At 47.2% G+C, this 25,837-nt stretch overlaps 1 protein-coding gene across 12 annotated transcripts in view; it reads left to right on the forward strand.

Moving 5' to 3' along the window:
* FMNL2 (formin like 2) overlaps nucleotides 1-23,802 on the forward strand; it is a 153,643-nt gene extending 129,841 nt beyond the window's left edge. For 2 of the 12 annotated variants that reach the window (XM_030016551.2, XM_030016557.2), the window contains 17 exons: nucleotides 1,486-1,596; nucleotides 2,821-2,970; nucleotides 5,002-5,103; nucleotides 6,091-6,406; nucleotides 6,854-7,057; nucleotides 8,333-8,353; nucleotides 10,681-10,805; nucleotides 11,462-11,664; nucleotides 12,831-13,065; nucleotides 13,788-13,856; nucleotides 14,027-14,107; nucleotides 14,468-14,597; nucleotides 14,772-14,935; nucleotides 15,217-15,318; nucleotides 15,815-15,913; nucleotides 16,832-16,955; nucleotides 21,668-23,802. In XM_030016551.2, coding sequence (XP_029872411.1) covers nucleotides 1,486-1,596; nucleotides 2,821-2,970; nucleotides 5,002-5,103; nucleotides 6,091-6,406; nucleotides 6,854-7,057; nucleotides 8,333-8,353; nucleotides 10,681-10,805; nucleotides 11,462-11,664; nucleotides 12,831-13,065; nucleotides 13,788-13,856; nucleotides 14,027-14,107; nucleotides 14,468-14,597; nucleotides 14,772-14,935; nucleotides 15,217-15,318; nucleotides 15,815-15,913; nucleotides 16,832-16,955; nucleotides 21,668-21,777 — 2,346 coding nt within the window. In that variant the 3' untranslated portion in view covers nucleotides 21,778-23,802. The other 10 variants (XM_030016556.2, XM_030016560.2, XM_030016554.2 and 7 more) reach the window with 8 other exon arrangements.
* The last annotated feature ends 2,035 nt before the right edge of the window (nucleotides 23,803-25,837 follow it).

Consider the following 25,837-nt stretch of genomic DNA (forward strand, 5'->3'; position numbering starts at 1 on the left):
CATGGATCAGGTTGTTCGTGCAAGAGAGGTGGGGATGAGGCATCACAGGAGCTCCTGGATGAGCCTTTAGACCATCTTCCTTCCTCTCTTCTTTGGGGTTATACCTGTTACCAGTCTCACAACTTTGTATTGTCTAGAGTTACAGTCATTTTGGAAACAAAGTGGTTAAAGCTGGCCAGGAGCTACATGGGAAGATGTAGCTGAAAGGTTTTGACTGAGCCATTTTGGCTTGTTGTGTCCGCATGGTCCCAGCTCCAAAGCCGGGCAGTACCGGGCAGTTCAGCAAGGAAAGTTTTTATGGCAGCTCAGCGGCTGCTGGGAGCTCTAGCTGGGAGGAGCAGCCCGGGGCGTCCTGGCCAGACCTGTAGTCAGAGGCCACCATGCAGCAGATCCCTGCCCATGAGTTTATCCTCTGGGCCCTAGAGCAGGTCACAGAGAATCGGCTAATTTCCTGCGGCAAACTGGTAATCCAGAGAGTGGTCTTCAGTTCGTTCTTCCGACAAAATGACCTGGAGACGTGGGGTCTCTTAGGGGCTTGTCCTGCAGGTAAAATCAGGTTGCTTTGATTTTTATCTTCTCTCAGATTCGTTCTAGAACTACTGAGACACTTCCCAGATATGTTGAGAAGCTTGGTATTACCCCAGCTGCAGCGTTGCTGGCAGGATAGGGTTATGCCCTTAAAAAACCCAGGAAGGACTAGGCAAACCTTCTCTTAAAGCAGCTCGGAGGGTGACAGACGTGGTCAGCTGTGAGCTGAAAGAGGGTTGGGGATACTTGGGCAGAGCAGGATTTGGCCGTGCCTTACATTCAAGTAAAGAGCAAACCTTTTGGGGTTTGTAGCCCGATTCCTGCCACTCTGCAGGAGGTTTCCCCCACTGCTCCTTCTGCTCGTGACCCGCTTCGCTCGAGAGCCTTTTCCTTTCCTTCGCTGTGCTTGGACGCGTTTGGATGCCAACTCCTATGATCTGGTCCCTTGTTCAGTTACCAAACCACAGCTTTGGAAATATGCTTTCTGCAAACAACAAGGCGCCTTTTGTGAAAGTCCCGTTTCCTAAGCTAGGGGTTCCAGTTGCAAAATTAATCTCACTTTTACAGGCCGTTTCAGAAACAGCATTGTTTTCTTAAGAGCTTGTGTGCTTGTACGACGTCTGGCCGTGCGAGCTGGCACGGAAAGTGTTTCTGTTCACCGGCACGCAGTAAAGGTAGACTCTGCAGACATGACTTAATTTCTGGAACCCACGTTTCCCTTTATCACAGCAGACAAACACCCCGTAAGCCCGAATCCAGCACCGGCTTGGAAAAAAAGCTGCAGAATAGCGGATCACAGTTTCCCCTCGTGTAGTAACCGCAAGGAAATGCGGTCATTTGCTGTGTCTGACCCGTGGGGCCCCGGGAGAGCCCGCTCCGACCCTGCGCCCGGGGCTTTCGGGGGGCAGCCGGGGCCGTGCCGTCGTCTCGTCTCACGTGGAGCGGTTCTCCTTGCAGGTGGCCTGCATGCAGTTCATCAACATCGTTGTCCACTCGGTGGAGGACATGAACTTCAGAGTCCACCTGCAGTACGAATTCACGAAGCTCGGCCTGGACGAGTACTTGGACGTGAGTACGACCCAGGTCTCCGCCGTGGCGGGTCCACACCACATCCCCCAGCTAGCCTTAAACCTCCTCAAACCTCCTCACCCGAGCGTTTTTGGGAGGGCAGAGCAGGGCTGTCCCATAGTCTCTGCTAAAAATGCAGTGCCTTGGCTGCTGACTGGGGGCTGTGGCCTGGAGCCACCCCTGCAGAAGACAAATCAGCGGCAACTAACTGCAATTACAGACCGGGAGCTAAATTTGTAGCTTTGCCTTATAACAAAGGGAGGATGAACCGCAGTCGTCCTCGCCCGCGCCACGTCTCTTGACCTCCAGCCGCGGGCTGCAGGGCCTCGTGTCGGCCCCAGCTCAGGTGCCGCCAGGGCCCCCTCCGTCTCTGTGTGAAAAAAGTCCTCCTTTGAGTTTTCTTCTGACAGCCAGGCGTTTTCTGGCGTCCTGTGGGAAATGCTCTCTTTCAGAAGAAAGCTGCTTTTATATTTCCCCTTTTGTATTTTTCTGTCTCTCCCGCTCCCTGCCCTTGGGAGCACAGACACGAAAACAGTGCTCGTGTTGACGAGGGATCGATTTGTCCCTGCTGACTTCTGCTCAGCAGTAACCAGGAGAGAGGTTTTTTGCTCTCTGCAAGAAGTATTCGTACACAGCGATTCTGAGCACGGGTCTGTTTGGGGTCCCAGGGTGGCACAAACCCTGCAGTCCGTCGGGAACAGGCAGAGCAGTTCAAAGCGTGCTCTGACGTTATCTTTGGAGATAAAGCACGCTCATTTTGAACTCAGCAAACCCAACGCAAGGTCAGCGAGAGCGATCGGAGGATTTGCTCCGGGCCATGCGGCTGCTTCGAACCCGAACACGGGCCTCACCTCTGCCTGCTGGCCACTGAGCTGGTGGCCACCGTGGGCCAGCCGCCCGCCTTGCACCATCCCAGGGCCGGGCAGTGGACTCAGAGCTTGCCATGTTCAAGGAGCAAGCATGGAGGAGAGCAGTCGTATCCTCTGTAGTAACAGAAGATAAGACACTGTTTAGGTTTGTTTGGAAGCTTTGGTTGTTTCATCTTCAAAAATGACTACTTATCGCTTAATGACCCCAGCTAACGTTAAAATGTAAAGCGTTTTCCTGGGTGACAGAAGTGGCCTGAGCTCCCACCGCTCTCCCCACGCCGCTTGCTGTCTGCAGCCCTCCTGCGACAAAGGGCTGCCAGTGCTGAGTGACACCCTTTTCTTCTTGGATTTGCAGAAACTGAAACACACGGAGAGCGACAAACTGCAGGTACAAATTCAAGCTTACCTGGATAACGTTTTTGATGTGGGAGCTTTGCTGGAGGATGCCGAAACCAAGAATGCAGCCCTGGAAAGGGTCGAAGAACTGGAAGAAAACATTTCCCATGTTAGTACCACACTTTGTCACCTTTGCCTCTGAAGTAGTTCAGAGCCCGCTCTGCGCATGGGCTTTGCTACTGCCCATTTGGGGAGGTGGAAGCACAGGCGCAGCGGGGCTACAGCCTTTGGGGTGAGGGTCACTTAGAAAAAGCCTTGGGACTACTGTGCTTCTGTATTGGGGCAATAGTCAAGATATTTGGCAAATTTAAGGAATTCGGGAGATCTCAGGCAGGTAAACTTCCTGGGTGCTTTCATGCTATATCTTGAACCTCATATTCTGCATGTTTTAGTTAACGGGTGCTCCACTTGCTACAAAAATTTGTTCATAAGCTGTTTATTGATCTGGTGAGGAAATGTCTCATTCTGTCATTTTTATTTACTCTGCTATCTGACACAACCCCCAGCTTCTTAAAAAGGAGTAGCATTGCTTGTTAATGTGGGGCTTGACATGCTGTTTCTTTGTACATCAAGGGATAGTTTGGCCCGTGCTGTGCGGTGCCTGCCCGTCTAACTGCTTACATGGCCACGGCTGCAGTGCTCGCACGCCTCAATATTTATTTATTTAATAAATATTAAATTTTTTTAAAATTTTAAAATCGCCAGTTTATCCTCTGAAAGCTGTGGTGAGCTGGGAGGGGGTGACCCCCCATGCTGGGGGCTAGCTGAGCAAAGGGTCGCACCCCCCCGAGGCCCTGGCACGGCAGGTTTGCAGCTTTGGAGGCTTCGGCTTCAGTTCGGTTGCGGTTCCAGGTGGAGTCACTTGGCGCACCAAGCCTCTGCACAGAGATATCACGTGAGCTGGGAAAGCTAATTTACATAGAAATTGCAAATTCCTCAGCAATGCAGTACCGGTAAATAGAGCAGATAACCATCCCATCTGTGTCTTAAAACACATTACTGGGCTCAAGAGGGAAGGGACTGAAAAATAGCACTGTGCAGTTATTCAGTGTTTGCTCAATTCAGTATTTGGTCACGGCTTTTCTGTCCCATACCTTCTCAGTGTCAATTACTTTAGTCTGGAAAACATGGCTTAGCGTTTTAAAATCAAAGTGGTTTTCCATAGTTAAAAAAAAAAAATCATAAAAAGGTCATCATTCTCTTACCATTCCTACATTGCCATCACTTAGAATAAATATGTTCTTAAAATAATTTGCTGTGCAGTATTTGCCCCTCTGAGGTGCCCTTCTGCCAGAGACAGGTGATTCAGTAGAAATGGCACTGTTTGCTTCCTACATCTACTCCTTTTAGCTGTTTAGAAACTTAACGGTTTACTCTCATGGCAAATTTTTAAGGGCTTGCTTCTGATCTCTTGTTGCATAAACTAGACTCATCCCAGGAGTATGGACATAATTTTCTGTCATGTGTTGACAGAAGTACTAATAATAGAATTGCAGAAGTTTTATCTCAAAAACACAGCAACCGGTGCCACCTCACCACCTCTGCAGCCTCGCCTGAGTTGGCGTGATTGGTGGTGATGGAAAAAGCCAACGAGAACTGTGGGGCTTCCAAACCTCAGGTTTGTGGGGCTGGCAAAAAATAAAAATAAATCAAAAGACAATGGAGGAAAAAAGAAAATAAACTCCATTCATTAATAATCAAATTAGCCTCGTTATGAGAGGGGGTATTTATAGGTTCCACCATTTCAGCCTCTATTGGTTTTGCAACAATGCCATTGTGGTATTCTGTGGGATTTGGGGGTTTCAGATTAGACTTAGTGTGTATGAAAATAATTGCATTTTAAGTGCTTTACTGGGGAGTAGGATTTCTTACCTGGACTGGTTCATAGCTACAGTCCAGCCAGGTTACCTGCTGGTTGTAGCTGAAGGATAATATTCATCTTCAGAGGAACCTTCAGCAGAGCACTTAGTGCCCCCCAATTGCATGCGGGAACCCTTTCTCTTTCCAAAGAAAGACTTCAGGGTTTAGTGGAATATCAATAATTTACCACGTACCACTGCTCCAACAAGCGTTTCTGACATTTTGGTTGAGAAAACTACTGTTACTCACTTATATCATCTATTTCTCTTTTGAATGATAGTTATCTGAAAAACTCCAAGATACGGAGAATGAAGCCATGGCGAAGATTGTGGAACTGGAAAAACAACTTATGCAAAGAAACAAAGAACTGGATGTGATTCGGGTAAGTGTGATGGGAAAGCTCTGGCTGGGTGCCACGCTTCAGGGGAGCGATCTCCTGTGCGCTTGGTGTATGGGAGGTAATGACTCTTTTAACAGGACAAGTGACTTCTGTTAGCGTCCTAATTTTGAACCTAGGACAGATTTCAAGTTGAATTACTAGTGTGTGCACTCAAAGATGGACATAAAACTCTTTGAACGTGCCAGCAAATCGGTGAATGAGTCAGGTACATCTTACCACTCAGGTCTGTTGCATCTGTGTTTGGATTTTTGCACGTGTGGTTGGCTGCGGGGGGGGTGTTGGAGGTGGATCTGGAGTCCTTCAGACGTGTGCTGCAGAGCAGCAGGACCAGAGCAAGTGCCCTGTGTGCTGTCAACTGCAGCCAGCTTTCTGTGCACAATCCAGACCCGTTACTTCTTCGTGTGCAGTCTTAGTAACAAAAATTATCAGTATAATATTAACTAACTTCAGCCTAAATGTCATCCCAAAGTGCGGCTGCTTCTAGGGTTTCTTCTGAGTGTCTGCCCTGGGTACTTGCAGGTACAATCTCCCCTCCAGATGGGGAGCTCTGTTCCTGCTTCCCTTTACGGGTCAGCATCTGCTCATAGGCACAGTAACCAGCAAGGCATCAGATACTCTCTGTTGAAGTCAAAATCGAGGAAGCGTACCTACACTATATATTTAAGGCTAGCATAAGAAGTGGGAGGCATCATAAAAAAGCGATGATGAGAAATTCTGCACCCCCAGGTGCTGGTGCCCACAGGTGAGATTTCTCCCAGGACTGAGTACTGTTCACTACCTTGCTGCTACCTGGGGAAAAACACAGAATGAATTCTTCCTCACCAGTGGAGATGTACGGTTTGCATCAAAGCTCATTGTTAGACAGAGGCTGGCGCAGTGACCATCCCGTGTCAGGCTGTTCTGTTTCTGGTGTTGGTATTCTGTTTTCTGAGTACAAGTGCAAATTCCTTGTTTCTGTGGCACTCTCAGGAAATCTACAAAGATGCAAATACCCAGGTCCACACCTTGAGAAAAATGGTGAAAGAAAAAGAAGAAGCCATCCAGCGACAGTCAACGCTGGAGAAAAAGATCCATGAACTGGAGAAGCAGGGAACCATTAAGATCCAGAAGAAAGGTGATGGTGACATCTCTATCCTTCCTGTTGCTCTGGCCTCTGGAATGGTGCCGGCAGGGTCAGAGGCTGCGGCTGGCACATGTGTCGCACCGGTCGCTGGAGCTGCATCTTCAGTACCATTACCACCACCGCCGCCACCATTACCTGTCTTAGCAGCAGCATCTGAGGCAGGTAGGAAGCGTTTTGTCCCCGAGACGTGGGCTGGCTGGGAGCTGGAGTTTGTTGTGCCGGGGACAGTCACGACAGCCTTACACTGACAAAAACGCCTTTGATTGTAACGAGCCTGCAGGTCATGGCACCTTGCAGCAACCGAGGATGCTGAGGTCCCCTGGCTGTGTTTACAGTCTCACTCATGGGTGGCTCCCATGTTTGTCTGATCCACTTGTGAGCCCTTCAATTGATAGAAGAAAATACTAGCTTCTTTCTTAGAGTAGTTTCCTCCCGTGTTAATACACTGAAGTACTTTGGTGAATGGTCCAAAAAATGCTTGGGCCAGTATAGTGGTGGAGAGGACATGTATAGTAGGGGACAGGGTGGATGTTGTGACTTTTGCTGCGGGTGCTTGTGACATTTTGATCGGTGTTCACGGTAATACCTCGTTTTTCCTTCATTTTGTAGTGCAAAATGGTCCTGTGTCGGTGCCGATGCCACCTCCACCACCGCCGCCACCACCACCTCCACCACCACCGCCGCCGCCTCCTCTCCCAGGTCCGTCGTTGGAGACGGCTCCTGCGGCTCCACTGCCTCCGCCGCCCCCGCCGTCGGCACCCCCCCTGCCCGGGACAGCCTCTCCCACCGTGGTGTTCAACTCAGGGCTTGCAGGTAAAACACCCGTGCATCGTCTTGGCACGCTGCAGATTGCTGGCAGAGTAAGCGAAGGCAAGGTCAGGGCACCTTGGCTAGTCCCGCCGAGGTGGGACTTCATTATTTAATCACCTAAATAACACCCGTTATCGCTTATTGGTATTATACTTAGAGGGGTTTATAAAAGGAAAGAGCGTTTATCAACCAAACGCTTTTAGTCTGGTCTGGAAGAGATGGCTTCTTCAGTGAAACTAAAGCTATTGCCAAAAATATTTTTCAAACATGATCATTTTTGGCTTTAAGCAAACAAAATATGGTTTTGAAAGAAACGCAAAGCTTCATGGTTTTGATTTCTTCTGAGAACTTGATGAAGAAATATCTGTGAAAAAAAAATGGCAAACTTTTTGTAATTTTTTGGAAGGAAGAAAAATTTACTGACTGTCTTTAATCATGTTTTTCTGCACTCTCTGACATATGCCAAGCAAGTAAATGCTAATTGGTATCGTGCCGCTCCCCCCCAGGAAATCTCAAGAGCATGGTATGAATCCAGAAAGAGAGACCGAGGAGCTCTGATTAATAGGGTTTTTTTTCTTTTTTTTTGAAAACTGATTAAGTATTCCAGCCTTTAAAGTTTCTTCCGAAAGGGAAAAGCATCATGGAACTAGAGGGTCCCAGGGTGTACTAAAAAAAAAAAATCCCCACCAAAAACCGAAAACCAACAAAACCAAAAAAGCACAAAAGGCATGACACAGCTGAGGTTCTGGGCTGATCCCTCCCCGATGGGTTTGGCAGAGCAGGCAGCGGTCCTGCGGCGTGCGGTGCAGAGTGGCGGGGGTGCTGGATTTGGCCGTGGTGGTGCTCGGAGGGGCTGCCGGGGGCACAGGAGCTGCCGTGAGCATCAGGGGGTTGTGCTGCCAGGTGCCCAGACACGGTGCCTTAGCCCGATGTCCCCGTGGTATTAATTGGTGACGGGAGGAGCGGAGCAAGCGCTGCTTCCACGCGTGGCTCCTCTGAGCTGCCCCGACGGCAGGGACAAGCCCCCGCAGCCGAGCTCCTTGCTTAGTTGCTTAGGTGAGATGCCCAAAGCCAGATGGGATGGATATTTTGTTCTTCAGTGAGTTAGGAGAGGGAAGGAGAGTGAAAGTGCCTTTTCTTGATACGATGGCTGCGCAGAAAGGAGCTTTTCTCGGGGCAGGAACCTTCTGGGTCAGAGGGGAGTCGGTGAAATAACCAATTTTGCTTTTCTGACCATTGCTAACATTTTTTTCTCTGTTCCTTCTGCTTCCTGGTAAGATGGGCCAATCAAGCTCTTCTGTAGGTTGCGTTCTGCTAAGTATTTACCTACCTCTCCGCGTTTCCCTCTGTGCTGTGCCCGTGTGTGTGCCTGTGGACTTGCATGGGCGATGGGGAGGCGGTGGGGAGGGGGGAGGCTGGTGCAGGGGCTTGCCGGCCAGAGCCGGAGCCGAAGCACGCGGTAGCTTTGGGGATGCTGCCAACCATCAGGATTTGGCACCTGGGGGGCCCTGATTCAGCAAAGCACTTCAGCAAGTAATTGAGACATGCCGTTTCTTTTGAGCCATCCTCGAGCCGCGCTCTCGGCAGCGGTCGCGCCGAGGATAGGCTTTTCCCAACGAGGCCAAGCGGTGAGCTGCGGCAGCTGTCACCGGCTGCGAGTCCCCTCTGCGGGGTCTGGTCCCCCCCAGCCGTGACTGCGTCCCCACTGCGCTGCCGGCAGCAGCACGACTCCCGGGAATGTCACCTTGCCAGGGCTCTGTAATGGAGGAGGAAGGGAAATTTTTAAGAGATTCTGATTAGCTAAATCAGGAGCTGGCCCACGAGGCAGTTAGCTTCCTTGCCTGTCCTGAAATAACCCAGGAGCAGTTAATAATCTATTCTAATCTATGCACAAGTGGAAAATGTTTATTTTCATGGGTGTTTCGGATGGAAAAAGCTATTTCTTTTTTTTATTTTAGGAATTATTTTGAAGTAACCACATTAATTAAGCAGTGAGTAAAACTCTGTTTAGTTTAGATGAGCAGAAGTTGATCACGTGTGTTCATGTCTTCCAGTTGGATAAATATAGTTCTCAAAATACACAGCTGAATATTGTGTATGTTCCCTGTTACTCACTTACAGTTCTTTGTTTCAAGCAAATACTCTTGCCAGTAATTTATTCTTTGTGATGTCCCTGCAAAATGAGCACAAGCCTGAAAGGAACATGGACGCACAACTTGATTCTTGCTTTAAAATTTGGAAAGACAAAGCGAGAGAAATGTTTTCAGCATTGACCCAGCTCCGCTACACAACAGGACCGTCCCCTGAAATAGAATGTCTTTGTCCTGGCAAAAACATACATACAGAATCGTTATGGGAAAGTAAAATAATTATTTGCTCAAGTGCTTTGCAACCTGAGAACCCGGCCATCTTCTGAAACCGAGGGGAAAAAAATCTAGCATCTCTACAGAGCATCGATTATTTAGCAAGATTGCTTCTGCTACCGACGCGGGGTAGGCAGGAGTCAGGAGCAAACACTGGACTGAACTAAACCAAACGCGATCCGTCCCCGGTGGGGGGAGCGGGGGCTGTCCCCTGCATGCCTCTCTGCCGCTGACCGCCGCTGCGGGCCGAATGGCTCTTCTTTCCAGCACTGGAGAGGAAGGACCAGGGTTTCTGTTTCATGTTTGCAGCTTGGAAAGAAACAGTTTATTGTCTAAGTAATTCAGGAGCAAAACATTGATTGATCGCTTTAATGAACATCTTGATTTTGTAGCAACTAACAGCTTCCATGTTTACATCAAGATACAGAGAAATGAGAACTGAATTACAGAAATTATTCGTGTACTTTCCAGACCCGTTAGGAATAGCAATAGAAAAGTGTTGTTTTCCTTGGTCCAACGTTGCTTTTTTGTACTCTGCTCACAGATTAATGAGAGTAGTCAGTCTTCATTTTCATAGCTTCTGTGTGTAAATTACTAAATCGTTTACTGCACAGTGCAGGAAGATTAAACCTGATATTTCAGCCATGTTAAAGCTCATGTGTGCTGCAGCCCACCCCCTTTTGCTTCAGAAGACAAACCTGGTGAGGAGCAGCACTGCCCCATTGCAGCAGGCAGTGGGAGAGGCCATTCCCTACACCAATGCCTAGAGAAAGGGTTTTTTTTTTCTTCTTGTCACCTATTCTGCATTGAGTTTTGTCATATGGATCACAGATCAGCTGTGCGTGGCTGGGCATCGGCTCACGCAGGGGTGGGGTCTGCAGCCAGCAGGACAGGGTTAAATTCGACCACTCTCTCCATTTTCTGTAGCGTTTAAAAATAGCTTGGGCTTTTAAATCAATCCAGACAACGTGCAGTAATAAAGTAATAACACATTTCCTTTAGTGAAGTTTTCTCAGCCTCTGGCATTTAATCCAGTTCTGCAGAGGCTGGACCTGAAACAGTGGAGGGGCTGGATGAAAGCCTCTCGGTGCTGTTTGCCTGTCGAGGCAGCAAGATCTTTCCAGGCTTTCCAGTGTGATAATTTAGCTCTGGCCAGTTCTTCCTCCAGTGCTGAAATGCCGACTCGAAAGCTGTAGTCTGGGCACACGGGGTGTTTTTCAGCGGTTGGGGAATTTGTCATTTCCTCTCCTCTGGTGTCTTTAGCTGTGAAAATCAAGAAGCCAATCAAGACCAAGTTCCGCATGCCGGTGTTCAACTGGGTCGCCCTCAAACCCAACCAGATCAATGGAACGGTCTTCAACGAAATAGATGACGAAAGGATCCTGGAGGTATGAGTGCCGCTGGCTGCCGCCTTCTTCCCACTTCTGTCCGTAATACAAGCGGATATCGGTCTTTGCAGGGATAGATTGCAGCAATTATTTTGGCAAACAGCTCATCCAGTGGCCCCTGGTACCCAGTAGGTCAGCGTGACTGCCTTGGTTGAGAATTAGGGATGGTAGCTGGTAGTATCGATTATAAAGGGTGCGTACCTGTTGTGTGCATTTGTTTAAAACAGCTCAACTAACATGAGGAAGATGCATTTTTCCCAGCCTAAAGCTGCTGGTCCGGTCTGTAGGAGTTCAGGCTTGGGTGGGCGGCTGCGCGCCAGGGAAGGAAGCCTAACGCAGCGCGGAGCAGAGCTGAGTACGCAGGTCTTGCACGCTCCCCGTGCCCTGAAGGTGCACGCGGCTGGACAAAGCCTCAGCGCTAGCATGAATATTTTCGTGAACTTTGGAACGTGAATGGGGCTATTGGGGGTGGAGGCCAGATTTCCTGATGGCTGACTCAGGAGTGCATGTTCGTTACATCCTGCAGCCCCTGGTCGAAGTACTCTGCTATAGTCTCAGCCGCTGCAAGGTTTTCACTGCAGTTCTGGCACAGCATTAGGCAGCGTGGGTTTTAGTGTTCGCTGCGGGAGGGATAAATCATTTTCATTCCTTTTTAGGATTTAAACGTGGATGAATTTGAAGAAATATTCAAAACAAAAGCCCAAGGCCCAGCCATTGATCTTACTTCAAGCAAGCAAAAGATAACTCAGAAAGGGTCAAACAAAGTTACGTTACTGGATGCCAACAGGGCCAAAAATCTTGCCATTACTTTAAGAAAAGCTGGAAAGACAGCAGATGAAATATGCAAAGCTATTCACGTGTAAGTAAAACACTTGTCAGCAAAGAAATCATGTTTAAGATTTACTGTGATTTTTGGTAAGTGGAATAGTTTTGAATTGGCAGTTGATGTCAATGTTTTTGCATCTGGAAAAAATCCAGGAGTAAGGATGGAACCATTCTGAATTCCCAGAAATCAGATTTCCCTGAACTAAAATAAAAAAACTTGCAGTTTTATGTCACTGTATCACTGTTTAGACTTAACAGATTAACACTTCTTTTATTAAAGAAGCTAATTCATGTATGTCCACAGTATGGCATCTTTCATTCTGTTTGCACAGTACTTTCTGTTACAACACACACTCAAAAGCCAGAGCATCGGGAGGAGGCAACTATTTTAGTTTGCCCCATAAAGCACGAGTTTCGTCCAAGTGCACTGGAAGGGTTTTGCATAGAATTAGGTTTATGTCATGGCCCCAGGCAGTGCCAAACCTCAATGTGATGCAGGTGCACCCGAGGTGCGCGGCAGACCCCTGCTGCAGGAGCGCAGCGAGGGGCTCAGCTGCGCCCCATCCTGCGCCGATACGGACCCTCACCTGACGACTCCAGCGGCTCTCGGGGACGGAGCGCAGGTGTACCTGCTCCTTGGGGCTGATCCTGAGTCCGTCCAGAAGCACTTAGTACTTGCGGCCTTGACAAACGTCTAACATCTCTCCTCAGAGGGGTATCTTCAAAATTTGGATGCACGAGCATTACCTTTGGGCTGGTGAGGAGGGTGACCCAAACCTGCTGCAGATTCCGGCACGTTCAGCAGTCGGGGTTTACGGGGCTCTGGCCCAATTAAATAAAACTGCTGTTTGCTCCTCCCCACCGATCTTCTCTCATAATAATGAGGTGTGGCCATGAAGGGGTGACCACGTCTTTGGAAACAGAAACAGGGTGCCCAAGCAGCACCATTCACCTCAGCACAGTAACCTTCTTCATGTGCACAGAGCTTCGTGTGCAGGACCGTGCCCCCCACCCCAACAAGAGCAGGAGTAACTTCACAGCTTCTTCGTAGTTTCTCATTGCTTTACTGACTCAGGCTCACGTGTAGCTGAGCAGTGTAGGATGCAGAGCTGCCTTTGGCAGCCTTCTCACTTTTACTTTTCCATCGCTTTGTGTCGAGCCTTGTCGTAACACCACTTCTTCTTGTTTGCTATCACGCAGGTTTGACCTGAAAACATTGCCGGTGGATTTTGTTGAATGCCTCATGCGATTCCTGCCCACCGAGAACGAAGTGAAAGTTCTGCGGCTCTATGAGCGGGAGAGGAAACCCATCGAGAACCTGTCCGACGAAGACCGGTTCATGATGCAGTTCAGCAAGATTGAAAGGCTGATGCAGAAGATGACCATCATGGCATTTATAGGCAACTTTGCAGAAAGCATCCAGATGCTGACCCCAGTGAGTGAGGGGCAATCCCTAGGGACACGGGGGCGATGCGTTGGCTGTGCAGGGGTCCGGGCTTCCTGGGGGTTCAGCCTCCGCTTAAAGAGCTGCGATCTGCAGCGTGGGTCAGCTTACGGGGAGCACTGGAGTCAGGTGAACGTGTGGGGTAGTCGGTGAAGGTTATAGAGATTTTAATTTTTCTAAGACAGAGAGATGGTTTAAGTGTTGTGGAGTGATCATCAGTTCTCACGGAGACAGAACAAGAAACAATTACGCAAATGAAAAAGTGGTTTTCAAGCTATGTTTTCATATATCAACGACTGATATCCCAGGTGCTGTTTGTACCCTGGACTACTCTGTACTGTCCTATTTCTTTACCCTGTAGAAGTTTAAAACTGGTTTAAATGAAAATCTAGTAGTTTGTATCATCAGGGAAGGTTATTATCAGTGCTGGTCTGTGGGCTCTTTGAAGTGCGTCCTCATCAGCCTGATGCATCTTTCTCAGTCATAAGCATTGAAATGTAAATACACTTTTACCCAACCACATCTGAGTGTGGTAAATCTGCGGTGCAAATGTTTGAAATCCTGATGTGTCAGGGCAGGATTGACATTCGTGCTAGGGCCCACGGTATGGATGAAAACCAACAGGGTTTTTTCAGAATGTGAGTGTTTAGATTTTAATTTTACCCTTGGGTTGGACATGCATTAACCAAAGCTCTTCCTGTGTTTACCTGCAGCAACTTCATGCAATAATAGCTGCATCTGTCTCAATAAAGTCATCCCAAAAGCTTAAGAAAATACTGGAGGTAGGTCTGATCTTAGATACATTCAATAGCTCCATCACTCCCTGGTGCGTCCCCTTACATATACTGAAACCATACCTTGATGCTGACGTACCAACTCTCCTTCCAGAGGTTTCTAAAGCGCCATGCATTTGTCCTGAAAATTCATGCTCTGCTGTGTTTTATCCTGGCAGATAATCTTGGCTCTTGGAAACTACATGAACAGCAGTAAACGAGGAGCTGTGTATGGATTTAAGCTACAGAGTTTAGACCTGGTAAGTAAACCTTGTGGGGACCAGGTGGGAATGCATTTCATGTACACGGCAAGTGGCTGCTGGGGGACTTGGTCGGTGCTTTTCAGTGGGTGAAGGCAGAGAGTGGCAGCAGGGAAGGCGCTCCCTGCCAGGCCGTGCGAGTTTGCCTTGCTTATCGTTGCTTTGGGGGGCTGCTTAGGAGAAGACACCTGTCTTCAGAGACTCTGCAGACGACAGCTTGAAAACCAGCTGCTAAACAATTAAATGGGCTTTTACAGCTTTTACAGCTGTCCCTATCAGATGGAGAAGCATGGGTCAAGTCGCTTTGTTTGGAGCCTGCTTGCACCTCCACCCAGCAGTCTCTTTGCCTTTTCTCTCCAGCTCCTAGAAACAAAGTCAACAGACCGAAAGCAGACCCTGCTGCACTATATTTCTAACGTGGTCAAGGAGAAATACCAGCACGTATCCCTCTTTTACAACGAACTTCATTACGTGGAGAAGGCTGCCGCAGGTACCGTGACCCTCCTGTGCCTGGTGAGCGGTGGTAGCATGCATGCCATGCGAGGCACTTCACGGCACACCGTGCATGGGCTGTGGGGGCTCTTCTCGGTGGGGAGTTGTTCAAGCTGTGGGTTCAGGCACTTGCACAGCAGGAGCGATGCAGCATTTTTGTTTTATTTCCTAGTGTCTCTTGAAAACGTCCTCTTGGACGTGAAGGAGCTGCAGAGGGGCCTGGATCTGACAAAGCGCGAGTACACCATGCATGACCACAACACGATGCTGAAGGAGTTCATTCAGAACAACGAAGGGAAGCTAAAGAAACTGCAGGATGACGCCAAAATAGCCCAGGTATTTCTTTATTCTCGGGGTTTGGCGAGAGGGTGTGAGTGACACAGTGAGTAGTAGCACGTCACCGCAAAGGACGTGCTTTATATACACAGCAGGGAGGAGAAGAGGCAGCAGTGTTGTGTATTTCTTCCTGAGTTCAGGTGCTAGGCGTAGACATGCCAGTCTCAGCCAAGAGTTTCACATGTGGGGGAAATCTAGACCCTTTACACTGAATACTGCAATAATGGATGGTGAGTTTGTCTTGAAATATGTGCAGTGCAGCAAACCTGTGTTTTTTGTAGGATGCCTTTGATGATGCTGTGAAGTACTTTGGGGAGAATCCCAAGACGACACCCCCCTCGGTCTTTTTCCCAGTGTTTGTCCGGTTTGTGAAGGCCTACAAGGTAAACAGGAGCATCCTTCTCTTCTCTTCTGTCCTTCTCAACCCAGTTTGGTACCTGTGTGGCTCGGGGCTCCCAGCAAAACAGCTTGGGGCTCCCTCTAGCTTTGATGCAATGTGAGCCATCCCTGACAGCACGGCAACAGCAGCCCCGGGCAGCACAAAGAGTTGTTTTGGGCTTGTTTTCAGGGCTGGAAGACAGCACAGCTGTCTGAGACGCCGGAGGAATCCTCAGAAATTGAATGTCTGAGCAGGTGCAGCTTACACCTTTAGCTCTGAATAGGTGTCTTTTGGAACTGGGAGAGGATGGTTTGCGCGACCTAGGAATGTCTCTCCCAGCCCAGTTTTTTCAGACTGTGCTCAGAGGCAGCTGAATTGCTACACCTAATCTTGCTTCCTTGGAAAGCCCCCTGGTAGCAAGTGATGGTGTTACTCATTTGTAACATTTAGGTTCCCTATAGCAATTGGAAGCTATAACCTGTGTTTTTTGTGATAAATAGCAAGCAGAAGAAGAGAATGAGTTGAGAAAAAAGCAGGAACAGGCCTTAATGGAAAAACTTATGGAGCAAGAAGCATTGATGGAGCAACAGGACCAAAAGGTATGACACAGATATGTCTTACAGGCAGGAGCCATCATGTTCTTGTGTTTTTCCTGATAGGTCAGAAACCTCAGCTCTGTACAAGAACTTTAGTTGTCCAACTTTTAGTTGCCTAGAAGTAGAGTCTCTGGAAGTTTCCTCCTTGTGTGGAGAGAGCTGAAATAAGCTGAAAGAGCTATGGTGTATGGTTCTGCTACTTCTGAAGTCTGCAAAATTAAGAAAAACTGAATAGACAGAAAGTAGTCTTGTCCACACTGCCATTAGCTAAACTTTGTTCTTCTCTGACCCTGTATCTGTTAAAACCCTGCCGGTGTTCAGTGTGCAGAGCTTCTCATCGCTAACAGGGACAAGGAACGATCCTCCCCAGATCCTTCCCTGTCAGAGCGTGGCAGGAGGACTGAGCCCCACGTTACCGTTTTATAGGTATTTTCCTGACGTGGGTTTCTTTTTATTCCTGAGGTAACACTTTAGATTTGCTGGAGGAAGTTTCCCATGGCTCTAAACCAGCCACTTTGTCGGCTGGTGCTGCTTCCCGCAGCTGTTGTTGGGATCTTTAATCCCAGCCAAGCTTTCTCCCTCGGAAGGAAAGCTTGTTCTCCTTGTTCCCCTGATGCTTTTCAGAGGTAAGAGCTTGGAGCTCCAGTTCCAAGTGATGAGAAGGCTTGGAAGTAGATGACAAACGTAAGAAAGAAAAGCAGCTTGGCATCCAGGTTAATGTGTGACTCTGCCCATCCTCTCCGTGGGACGTGAGCTAACTGCACACGTGTGTTTTCCTGGTCTTGCAAAACTGGGCAGAAAACTGGCAGTTACTGTTTGCTGGTTGCTGCCAGGGGGATCACCTGGTGTTTAACGTATGGGAAGAGAGAAACAGGATAGCTGGAGGTCAGTCCTTACAAATCCTCTCTTCTTTGCTTTCAGTCTCCTTCACATAAAACAAAGAGACAGCAGCAAGAGCTGATTGCAGAGCTCAGACGGCGGCAAGTCAAGGATAACAGGCATGTGTACGAAGGGAAGGATGGTGCTATTGAAGATATTATAACAGGTAAACACACCTTTTGTTCTGTAATCTCAGAGGCCCTTTCACAAAGGATAAAAATGTGTATCTGCCTAGTAGCTGTTGTAAGCATTTTCTGTACTACTTAAAAAAGTATTACTTGAGCACAGCTTAGGACATTGTTTATATGATGTGAATCAAGTATAGAAACTTTTGCTAATGGTATGTAACAAACAAAGCCCAGTAACCTGCCTTTACGTGTCCGCTGCCAATGCTGCGTGCGTAGACCTCGGACACACGCTCGGTTTCTTAGTTCTTCTCTTTCAGCATGTGGAGATGTATTCGTTCTCTGCTCTTTAGAGTAGCCAGTTCAGTGCCTGCTCTCAGCAGATGCTCTGGGGGGGATATGCATGCTATGCAGATCTTTCCCAGAAACCTTTTTTCCCCATAAATGGAATGAATGACGGATTTTAACATTATTAAGAGCCTACATTTTCATTAAAATGTACTAACAGTAATTGCACCACATTATTGCACAGTTAAAGCAAATCATTTAGTCAAACCTGAATGATTTATGACCCTAAACTGCTTCTGGTTTTACTGCTTCTCAGATTGGTAGGCAAAGTCTGCACTGATCCCAACCTAGGGCTGGAGGGAGAGGCTGAAAACCCGCTGTCGTAGCCAAACAGTCAGGACTTAGGTGCAAGTATTTGCTGATAAAAAGAGGCACCTTCTAAACCTCATTTTGTTCAGGAGTCACATCATTTTTTATCTATACAGCTGCTCTGATTGCAGAACTTTGATTTTACTGCACGTTCTTCACCTGTGGTGTGGAAGGAGCACGATTTTAACACTTCAGTAGTTTTACAGTAATTTGTTGCCATTGCACAGAAGCTCAAAAAAAGGTCTTTGGGCAGGATTTCCTTGGCTACTGCTCCTGAATATTTTTCACATGAGTTTTTCCTGCAGGAGGGCAGGAGAGCTGTTTTACCACTCACTAAGGAAAGCCAGGGAGTTTTTGCCCAACTAGATGACAGGGCTGAAATGCCTGAAGCTTTCACAACTCTTGTTAACCTTGATTAATAGCTTCCTAAGACAATATTCTTTATTTAAAGGGCAGAATCGCTATAATATCTAATCTGTTACTGCTTCTACAACTCCTTCAGACTCCTGGAAGCGTGTTTAATTGGTAAAGTGGTTCTCCTGCTCTGTGGGAGAAACAGATTGAGCGGCAGAAGACCATGCACATGCAAAAGGCAGTCAAGTGGAGGGTGTGCCAGACTCAAATTAAACATTTTCTATGGTCTTGGCCCTAGTATTTCCCATTATGGGGGTGTGTCTCTGAGGGCCTCAAGCCATGTAATAATAAAGGTTAGGCACAGAAAGTCAGGTAGGACTGAGGTCACTTGAATACTGCCCACGAGAACTCTGTCAATGGTACGGAAATGATCAGAATTGTCATTTTAAATTGGATAGTGCCGCCTCAGATGCCCAGGAAAGCTCTGCTGCTCCGGAGCAGAGCCCTGTCTAACAACACACCCTTCTCTGGAGTACATTTAGCAATAGTCTCTCAAACACATTGCAAATTATGTAATATAAGAAATACTTACCCAAAGACTTACCATTGCCTTGTTGCCAAAGCCTATTGAAGTGCAGTGCTATTAGACAGCTGGTTGGAACATGTAAAACCGTCCCTGGGTGTCCGTAACCGAGCACTAACACTGGACTAATGCAATAGATCCGCTTCTCACGGCTCTGTTTGTCTGTTTGGCTGTTATTCCCATGCAGTGCTGAAGACTGTGCCCTTTACCGCTCGAACCGCCAAGCGGGGCTCTCGGTTTTTCTGCGAACCTGTTCTCACTGAGGAATTCCATTACTAAACTATTCCTCTTTCACATCTGATGCTCTTAGAAAAAAGAAAGGTTGCTGTAGATTTTTGACACTTCTCCATTTGTACGGATCTCAGCCAGGATCATGTGAATGTTGAGTGTATAGTAATGTCCAGCGTCCACCTGAAGTTGTATTTATGTCACCTCTGTTGCATGTTCTTGTGTTTCCGTAACTTTTTATTCCATCCCATCGACTTTGCACTCGATGCTTTTGGCCATCCTTGCGTTTCAAAGGCATCTCTCACCCTCCTGACAAATGCCATAGAACAGCAAGTGGTGGAAGTCACGGTAGATTTGGTGCAGGTTTCCTACAGTTCACAAGACTTAGGAGATCAAATGCAGTCATAAAGTGACAGTTCACTTGGCTTTTCTATGTCATCTCTTCTGGCTTACAGATCTTTCTCTGTATGCCAGTCTTTCTATGTAAAATGCATGTAATACATCAGCTGTATGCCAAAGCAAAATTACGGGCTGCATGAACTGAGCGGGACTTTCTTGGGGTTTGCTTTCTGGCTTGGAAGGGTTGTCTGTAATAACGTACGTCCTCTGCGAGGAGTGTTTTGTTTTAGACTTCTTAACCAGCACCTGCATGTTTGTCTGCATGTGAGATACGGGATAAAATGAACAGCGTAAAATCTTTTCTCATTCAGTCACATCCATATTTAACATTTTTCAGTTCCATGCCAACTTTATGTAAATAAAGTCAGGGATGTTTGCTGAGCACTAACCAGTTCCAATTCACTTGGACTTTGTGCAGTGCTGGGGTTGGGCTCGGTAGCGGCAGCGGTGCAGGAACCGGGGGGAGAGGGAAGGAGCAGAGCTGGGGAAACACTTAGCTATGTGCCAGAACCGCAGAAATTGTGACGATGAAAAGCTTGACATGGAACTGAGCAATTTACATCGTGTGGTGTAAAGTGTAAGAAGGGTGTGTTTAACCCAGCATGTCTGTTAACACTGTTGTCTTGAATTAAGGACTCAGCGGCTTAAGAAGACAACAGTGTTTCACTTTTGCGATATGTATTTTTATGAATGCTTCTAATAAAATTGCAAACTATAATCAGCTCAACGGTTATTTGCTCTTTCAAGTTAATTGCTGTATTATCTTCCTGGAGCCAATCTTCAAAGCAGCTTGGAATTTGGTTAGCGAGAGGCGAGGGTGGCCCTCCTGTCCTTTCCTCTCCGTGTCTAACCCCCTCTCGTAGCCTTGGCCTTACCCCCTCTTGCTCTGTTGGCTAACGTGCCTGGGAGTTTTGAACGCTGAGTTGACTTGCTCTTCATTTTCCATCCCATTTTTTACTTAACCATCATTTTGTGTTTTGTTTTGTTTTGTTTTTTTTTCTGTTTAGCCCTAAAGAAGAATAATATCACTAAATTTCCAAATGTTCACTCGAGGGTAAGGATTTCTTCTAGCACACCGGTGGTGGAGGATACACAGAGCTGGCAAGCATCACTTTTTACTTAGCTTCCTCCTCTCTCTGTATGCCAGACAGCCTGTTGGTAGATGTGGCTAAGCGTAATACTGGTGAGAGCCTAAAGGCCAGTGGAGACCGAGACCGTTTATTTTCACCCTCTGCGGTGCAGGGGATCAATAGGCCCTTGGCTGGTGACCGTCTTCACACTCTCTCCGTTTTGGCCCTTTCTTTTCCAAGTTTAGCCCGAGATAGGCAGTCTTGTCCCCGGGTTGTTTCAGCCCCGTAGTTGCCTGGATATTCGTTCTGCTGCACCCATCTCGCTCCCGCTGCGGCCTTGAACGGGGCACGAGAGACGGACAGCCAGCAGCTCCAAGTGCGGAGGTGGGAGAGGGCAGCCTCGAACAAAGGCACCTTCTGCTGGGGTACACCAAGAGCTGAGACGTTTGGGAGATGTATTTAAACCAAGACATAAGTCGTCCAGGAAATTTGAGGGAGGGTTTGCCCAGTCCAACGCAAAGTTCTTTTCCAGGAGAGAAATATTTTAACTCGAATTAGTCTTCAGGTGTACCAAGTGTGCTTGTTATATCGTAGCCGCCCGTGTAACAGCACATGTAACAGGCTTTCATCAACACGTCCATCTCCAGCTTTCTCCGCTGTTTGATCCATTGCATGCTCAGTATTCCCTCCTCTTCCCTCCGGAGCTCTCGCCTCCCCAGCAGCAGCAGCAGGGCAGGTCGGGCCGGGCTTTGCCGCCAGCGAGGAGGAGGAGGAGGAGGAGGAGGGAGGGGGTTGGCGGCTCCGCTGCCTTTGGCTAACGAAGCATCTCTGCAGCCGGGCGAGATGGTGGCAGTGGGGCAGGAGGGCAGCTGGAGCTTTGCAAGCCGGCGGCAGCGTACCAGCTGCTTTTCCTCAGGGCCCCCTCTTTTAGATAAATGGGTATATATAGGGAGCATAGATCCATCCTTGTGTTGCTAAACACTTGCACCATTGTACCCTGGGTCGCACATCTCCAGTGAGCTTCATCCCGCTTTAGAAAACTCCTTCAGCTCACGCTAACGATTGAGAGGCTGCGTGAAGGACCAAGGCATACGTCAAGCAAACCGATTTCAGTTGATGTTGCCTTCCTTACTGACGTTAATGAACACTAGCAGCCCGTGGGCGAGGAGACGTTCACGCTAACTTGACGGCATAACTCCATTTAGTTTCACCAGCATTTCAGCGCATTTCACCAGTATTACCTGCTGCTTGGGTGCGTAGTAAAAGGGCACGTCGGTATTTGCTCACTTCTGCTCTCGTTGGGGTGAAGTCCCTTCTCCTGTTCCTACACAAGCTGCTTTGATTGGCTTCCAGCAGGACTTTTCCTTGTCTAGACTGCGTGTGTGCGTGTGTCTGCGCGCGTGTGTGCGTGTGCACGTGGGCGAGCCGTGCGTGTTTACGAACGCCGCTTTCCTCTCCGCAGATCTTAGAAACCAGCCGTACCGACGGGCCGACGCGGTGAGGAGAAGCGTCCGGCGGCGCTTTGATGATCAGAACTTGCGCTCTGCAAACGGTGCTGAAATAACCATGTGAGCTGGAGACCTGCAGGTGTCGAGTAAAGGGGGTGCTTGAATGATACCTTGTCCGTGTGAACTCTGTGTTCTGCCACTCATTTACAGCCTTGGGAACAGTAAGATTTACCTTCTAAAGGGCTCAAAGACCTAGAAAATGCATAGGAACGTCAGCGATGGGCTCTCCACTCAACCGTAGCTAACAAGTGCCTAAAATTGAAGTACCTGCTCAAATTAATCAAAGCAATAGGACTTGATTTGATTGGGTATCTTTTTACACCAATACATTATTCAGTATTTTTAACCAAAATGTAAAATACGTGTTGTTTTTGGGTGTTTAGTTTGGTTTGATTATATAAAAGTTTAGTGACTGGTCTCCTGTGGACCTGACCTGCATCCCGGCTGGTTGTGAACAGGTAATACTTGGACGTGCTCTGCTTTTAAATGCATTCCTGTGCTGTCCGCCGAGGGCTTAACCTTGGCTTCAGCTGCACTTACTGGCTTTTTGTCGTTTTAAAAAAAGGAAGACATTTAAGCGCTTGCTCTGTGTAACACGGAAGCAATTCCAAGAAGAGACCCGTACCTTTTCCCACCACACACAGACTCCACACCACCGTAGCTAGGATGCGGTACCACGTACGTCAGTGATCACAAGATGTATAGCAAAGGAACACGAGTCTTCACCTTGAGGTTGTGATGTTTGTAGTGTGCAATGCAGGGTGCGGGGGGGGGGGGGGAACGCATTGCAAATGCACAAAACGAGGAGGGTGGCTAAGGCATGTACTATGTTCTTCAGCTAGAGGCAGCTTTGGAATAACAGTGTATTTATTAATTAGCACTAAGGTATTAACATCTCAATAATCAGTATTAGGATTCTGAGGACCGTTGCAGTTCAGTTACTCGCGCAGAGAATCATCCTGTGCCCTGCTCTGTAGGATTAACACCCCGCTCCGACTCCCAAGTTCCTTGGACAATCCAGTTCAAATTCCCCGCTAAGGATCGCTTGGTCAGCGAAGGGACGCCCAGCCTAAAAATCCCGGTAGGTTGTAGGTGATACGTTGCGTTTTGAAAGCTTAAAAAGGAACGTGAGACTTAACGTCAGCAACACTACGCACCCCCCGCCGCTAGTTTGCACCAGTATCCCAGAGCAGCGAGACGAAGCCGAATTCGTGCCGGCAGGGTACGCGATCTTCTCAGAAGTGAAGAACTGGACTGAAGAGAAGTTTGTACTTTCCAAGATACATTTTGCTTACAGCTTACCTTTCCTGGTCTCATTGCATCAATATGTTAATTGTAAAATTTATTGTATAGTATTTAACCACTGAATTTCTTTTTCTTTTATGTTGTGCTTATGTGAACCACTGGTGAAGGTCCCATTTTTTTTCTTGGATAATGTGTAGTTATATGATAATCTGTTTTTAAATGTACAGATATTTTGCTACAAAATTGGTGCAGTTTTTTATGGTTTTTACACTTCTCTTTTATTCCCACTTTAGCCTCTGGGTAATATTGTAAATATTGTTTAAAAAAAAAATGCATCAGCCTGTGCTATACAATCTGAATGTTATTTTAACTTATAGTTTTTGTTTTTATATTTAACTAAATGGACAGTTTGGGGCTCAAAGTTACCACATTGACCTCTGCTTACCTATTTACAGGAAGTTTACTTTAAAAACTGCCACCTTCTTGCATTTACAGCAACGTGTACTTGACAAGCTAAAGAGAACATGCCAAATTGCCTCTTTCTTCACTGACAGTGACAGAAGAGTATTTTAATCTGCGTAAGAAAATTTGACAATTAACTTAATAAATTGTTAGGCAAATGGTTAAAAGCACTAGCTCTCACATTCTTAAGCTCAAACGTATTTTTTTAATTGAAGACAAAAATTTCCATACAACTAGAATATAATGCTGGCATGTTCTCTTTAATATTTTTCTAGTAATAGACCTGCTTCTTAGCAATATTAGAAGTGTTTTATAAAAGCAGTTCATGTTACTTTCCTGGTCTGTTCCTGGCATAAGATCAAATAAACTATTTACACTACTACACAGTAATCCATAGCGGGAGGTTTGTCACTTTGATGTTTTTTCCACAAATGGTGGTATTTTGCAGGTGAACACCTGGAGCTTTCAGCAGGGGCAGAGAGAAAGCCTGGGTGCCGGTTTAGGTTTTGGTTATTTTTTGTTGGTTGTTTTTTTCTTTAAAACCACTCACTGTTGGCTTTTGTGGCTCCAGTCACTCAGTGACTGTTACTGCATCCTGGTGCTTTTTTTTTTTCCTGTTTCCCCCCCATCAAAGTGTGATTCGTGGGGGCTGTTGGAGTTGGGGAAGGGATGGAAGGGAACCGCCGAGGCCCTTTCACACCCCCCTGCAGCGATCGCACCCTGGGCCGAGGCTGCCTTTTCCAGTGGGTTTCGCTACCCGACCTCTGCTACCAGCCATTACCGTGCAGTATCGACGCTGAAATAATTCTGCAGGTAATTTGCGACGTCCGTTTACTCCTAGCTACGGCACAGCCAGGCTGGCCAGATCCCTGGTCCTGCGGTGGGCGCGTGCTGCAGGTACCTGGCCCAGGAATACAGCCCTCCGGCTGCAGCAGATGCCAGCCCTCTTTGTGAAAACGAGCGGCGATTAGCATTTTGCCATAAATACCTGAAAAACGACAGTACAAATATTTAAGTAAGTCCTAAACTTAACAACTTCATACTTCAAAATTCAGTTTTAATTTGTAGAAGGGTTTAACAAAAGAAACGCAATGGAGTGTAGGGTGAGAGCGGGTGCAGACAGCCCCACGTGAGCTGCGGGGTGGGATTGGAACTAAACCAGCAAAAAACAAAGAGCAAATGAAATACAGTCAAATTTAAATGCTGTGATAAGACGCCCTTAACACTTAGAAATAACTGATCTTGCTAAAAATCCTTTCAATTTCAAGGCAGAAATCCAGCGTTTGAGCTCAGAGCTTCATTGTGCTGGCCAGGCAGGAGAGACAGAGTCGCTGTGTGACAGCATGGCTGGGCTGCATGGGCAACGCTGTTCTACCACACCAGCGCCAGGCCACTGCAGAACGATGAGGCTGTGAAAGAGGAAAGAAAAGGAAAAAAAAGAAACAAAAAACCCCAACCCTGTAAAAAGACCTGAACTCATTTCCCTTAAAAAACTGAAGTAAGTATGCTTTGGAAGGATTGTTTTGAAAGCAGTCTCCTTTTAAGATGCATTTCTTTTTTGCAAGAGCTAATTAAGACATACAAAAAAAAAAAACCCATTAGAGTAATTTACATTTACAGTTTTTTTTATTTTTAATGGAAAAATAAAGGCAGACCTTTTAAAAGTAATATTTACTTAGAAACACTTTTTCCTTATGCAAGTTACGCAAATGCAAGGCAATAACAAAATATTGTACATAAAAGTTCTAATGCGTTGCAAACCATTATGCTCTGTCAAATTCTAAATTAGTTCAGCACGCTCTACCTGCCCACGGCCCAGCTCTACACCAATGTACAACCCCCATAAGCCATAATTAACAGTTCACCTCACGTTCTCTAAACCCGTTGTTGGTCTGTTTTTCCACTCGGGCACTGCTACCTGCTACGCTATCTACATGTTTCCATTTTAAAATATAAATCGAGGAAAGTGAATTTACAAGGTTAGCAAAATACATATTTAAAGTCTCAGCTGATTGATTGATTGTAAATAGTCCTGGGAGCACCAGCTGCTGTCCATCCATCCTTCCATGCTTGGGAGAGCCACTTCCTACAGGGGAGAACCCCAGAACAAAGCCACTGCCAACGCTTCGGTCAGCCCCTTCTCTGCCTTTGACATTAAACGCACCACTGGATACAAAGAATTGCCACAAGTCCTGTTTGACCAAACTCAAGGTATTTTTTCCTTAAAAGTGATGGGCAGTGAGTGGGTGATGAACAACCACTACACCCTCTGCAGGAAAACCACCACTGCTGAAATGCGCTCTGCACTGCGCCCCCTCTGAATCCCTCATCATTGCAGTAAAAAAAGGTTATGGGTTCCTGCCGAGTACAGCAGATCAGCTGTCACCAGCGTTTTGTATTATTTCAAATGACTAACA

Source organism: Aquila chrysaetos, chromosome 6, assembly GCF_900496995.4.
Source record: "Aquila chrysaetos chrysaetos chromosome 6, bAquChr1.4, whole genome shotgun sequence".
NCBI classification, from domain to species: Eukaryota; Metazoa; Chordata; class Aves; order Accipitriformes; family Accipitridae; genus Aquila; species Aquila chrysaetos.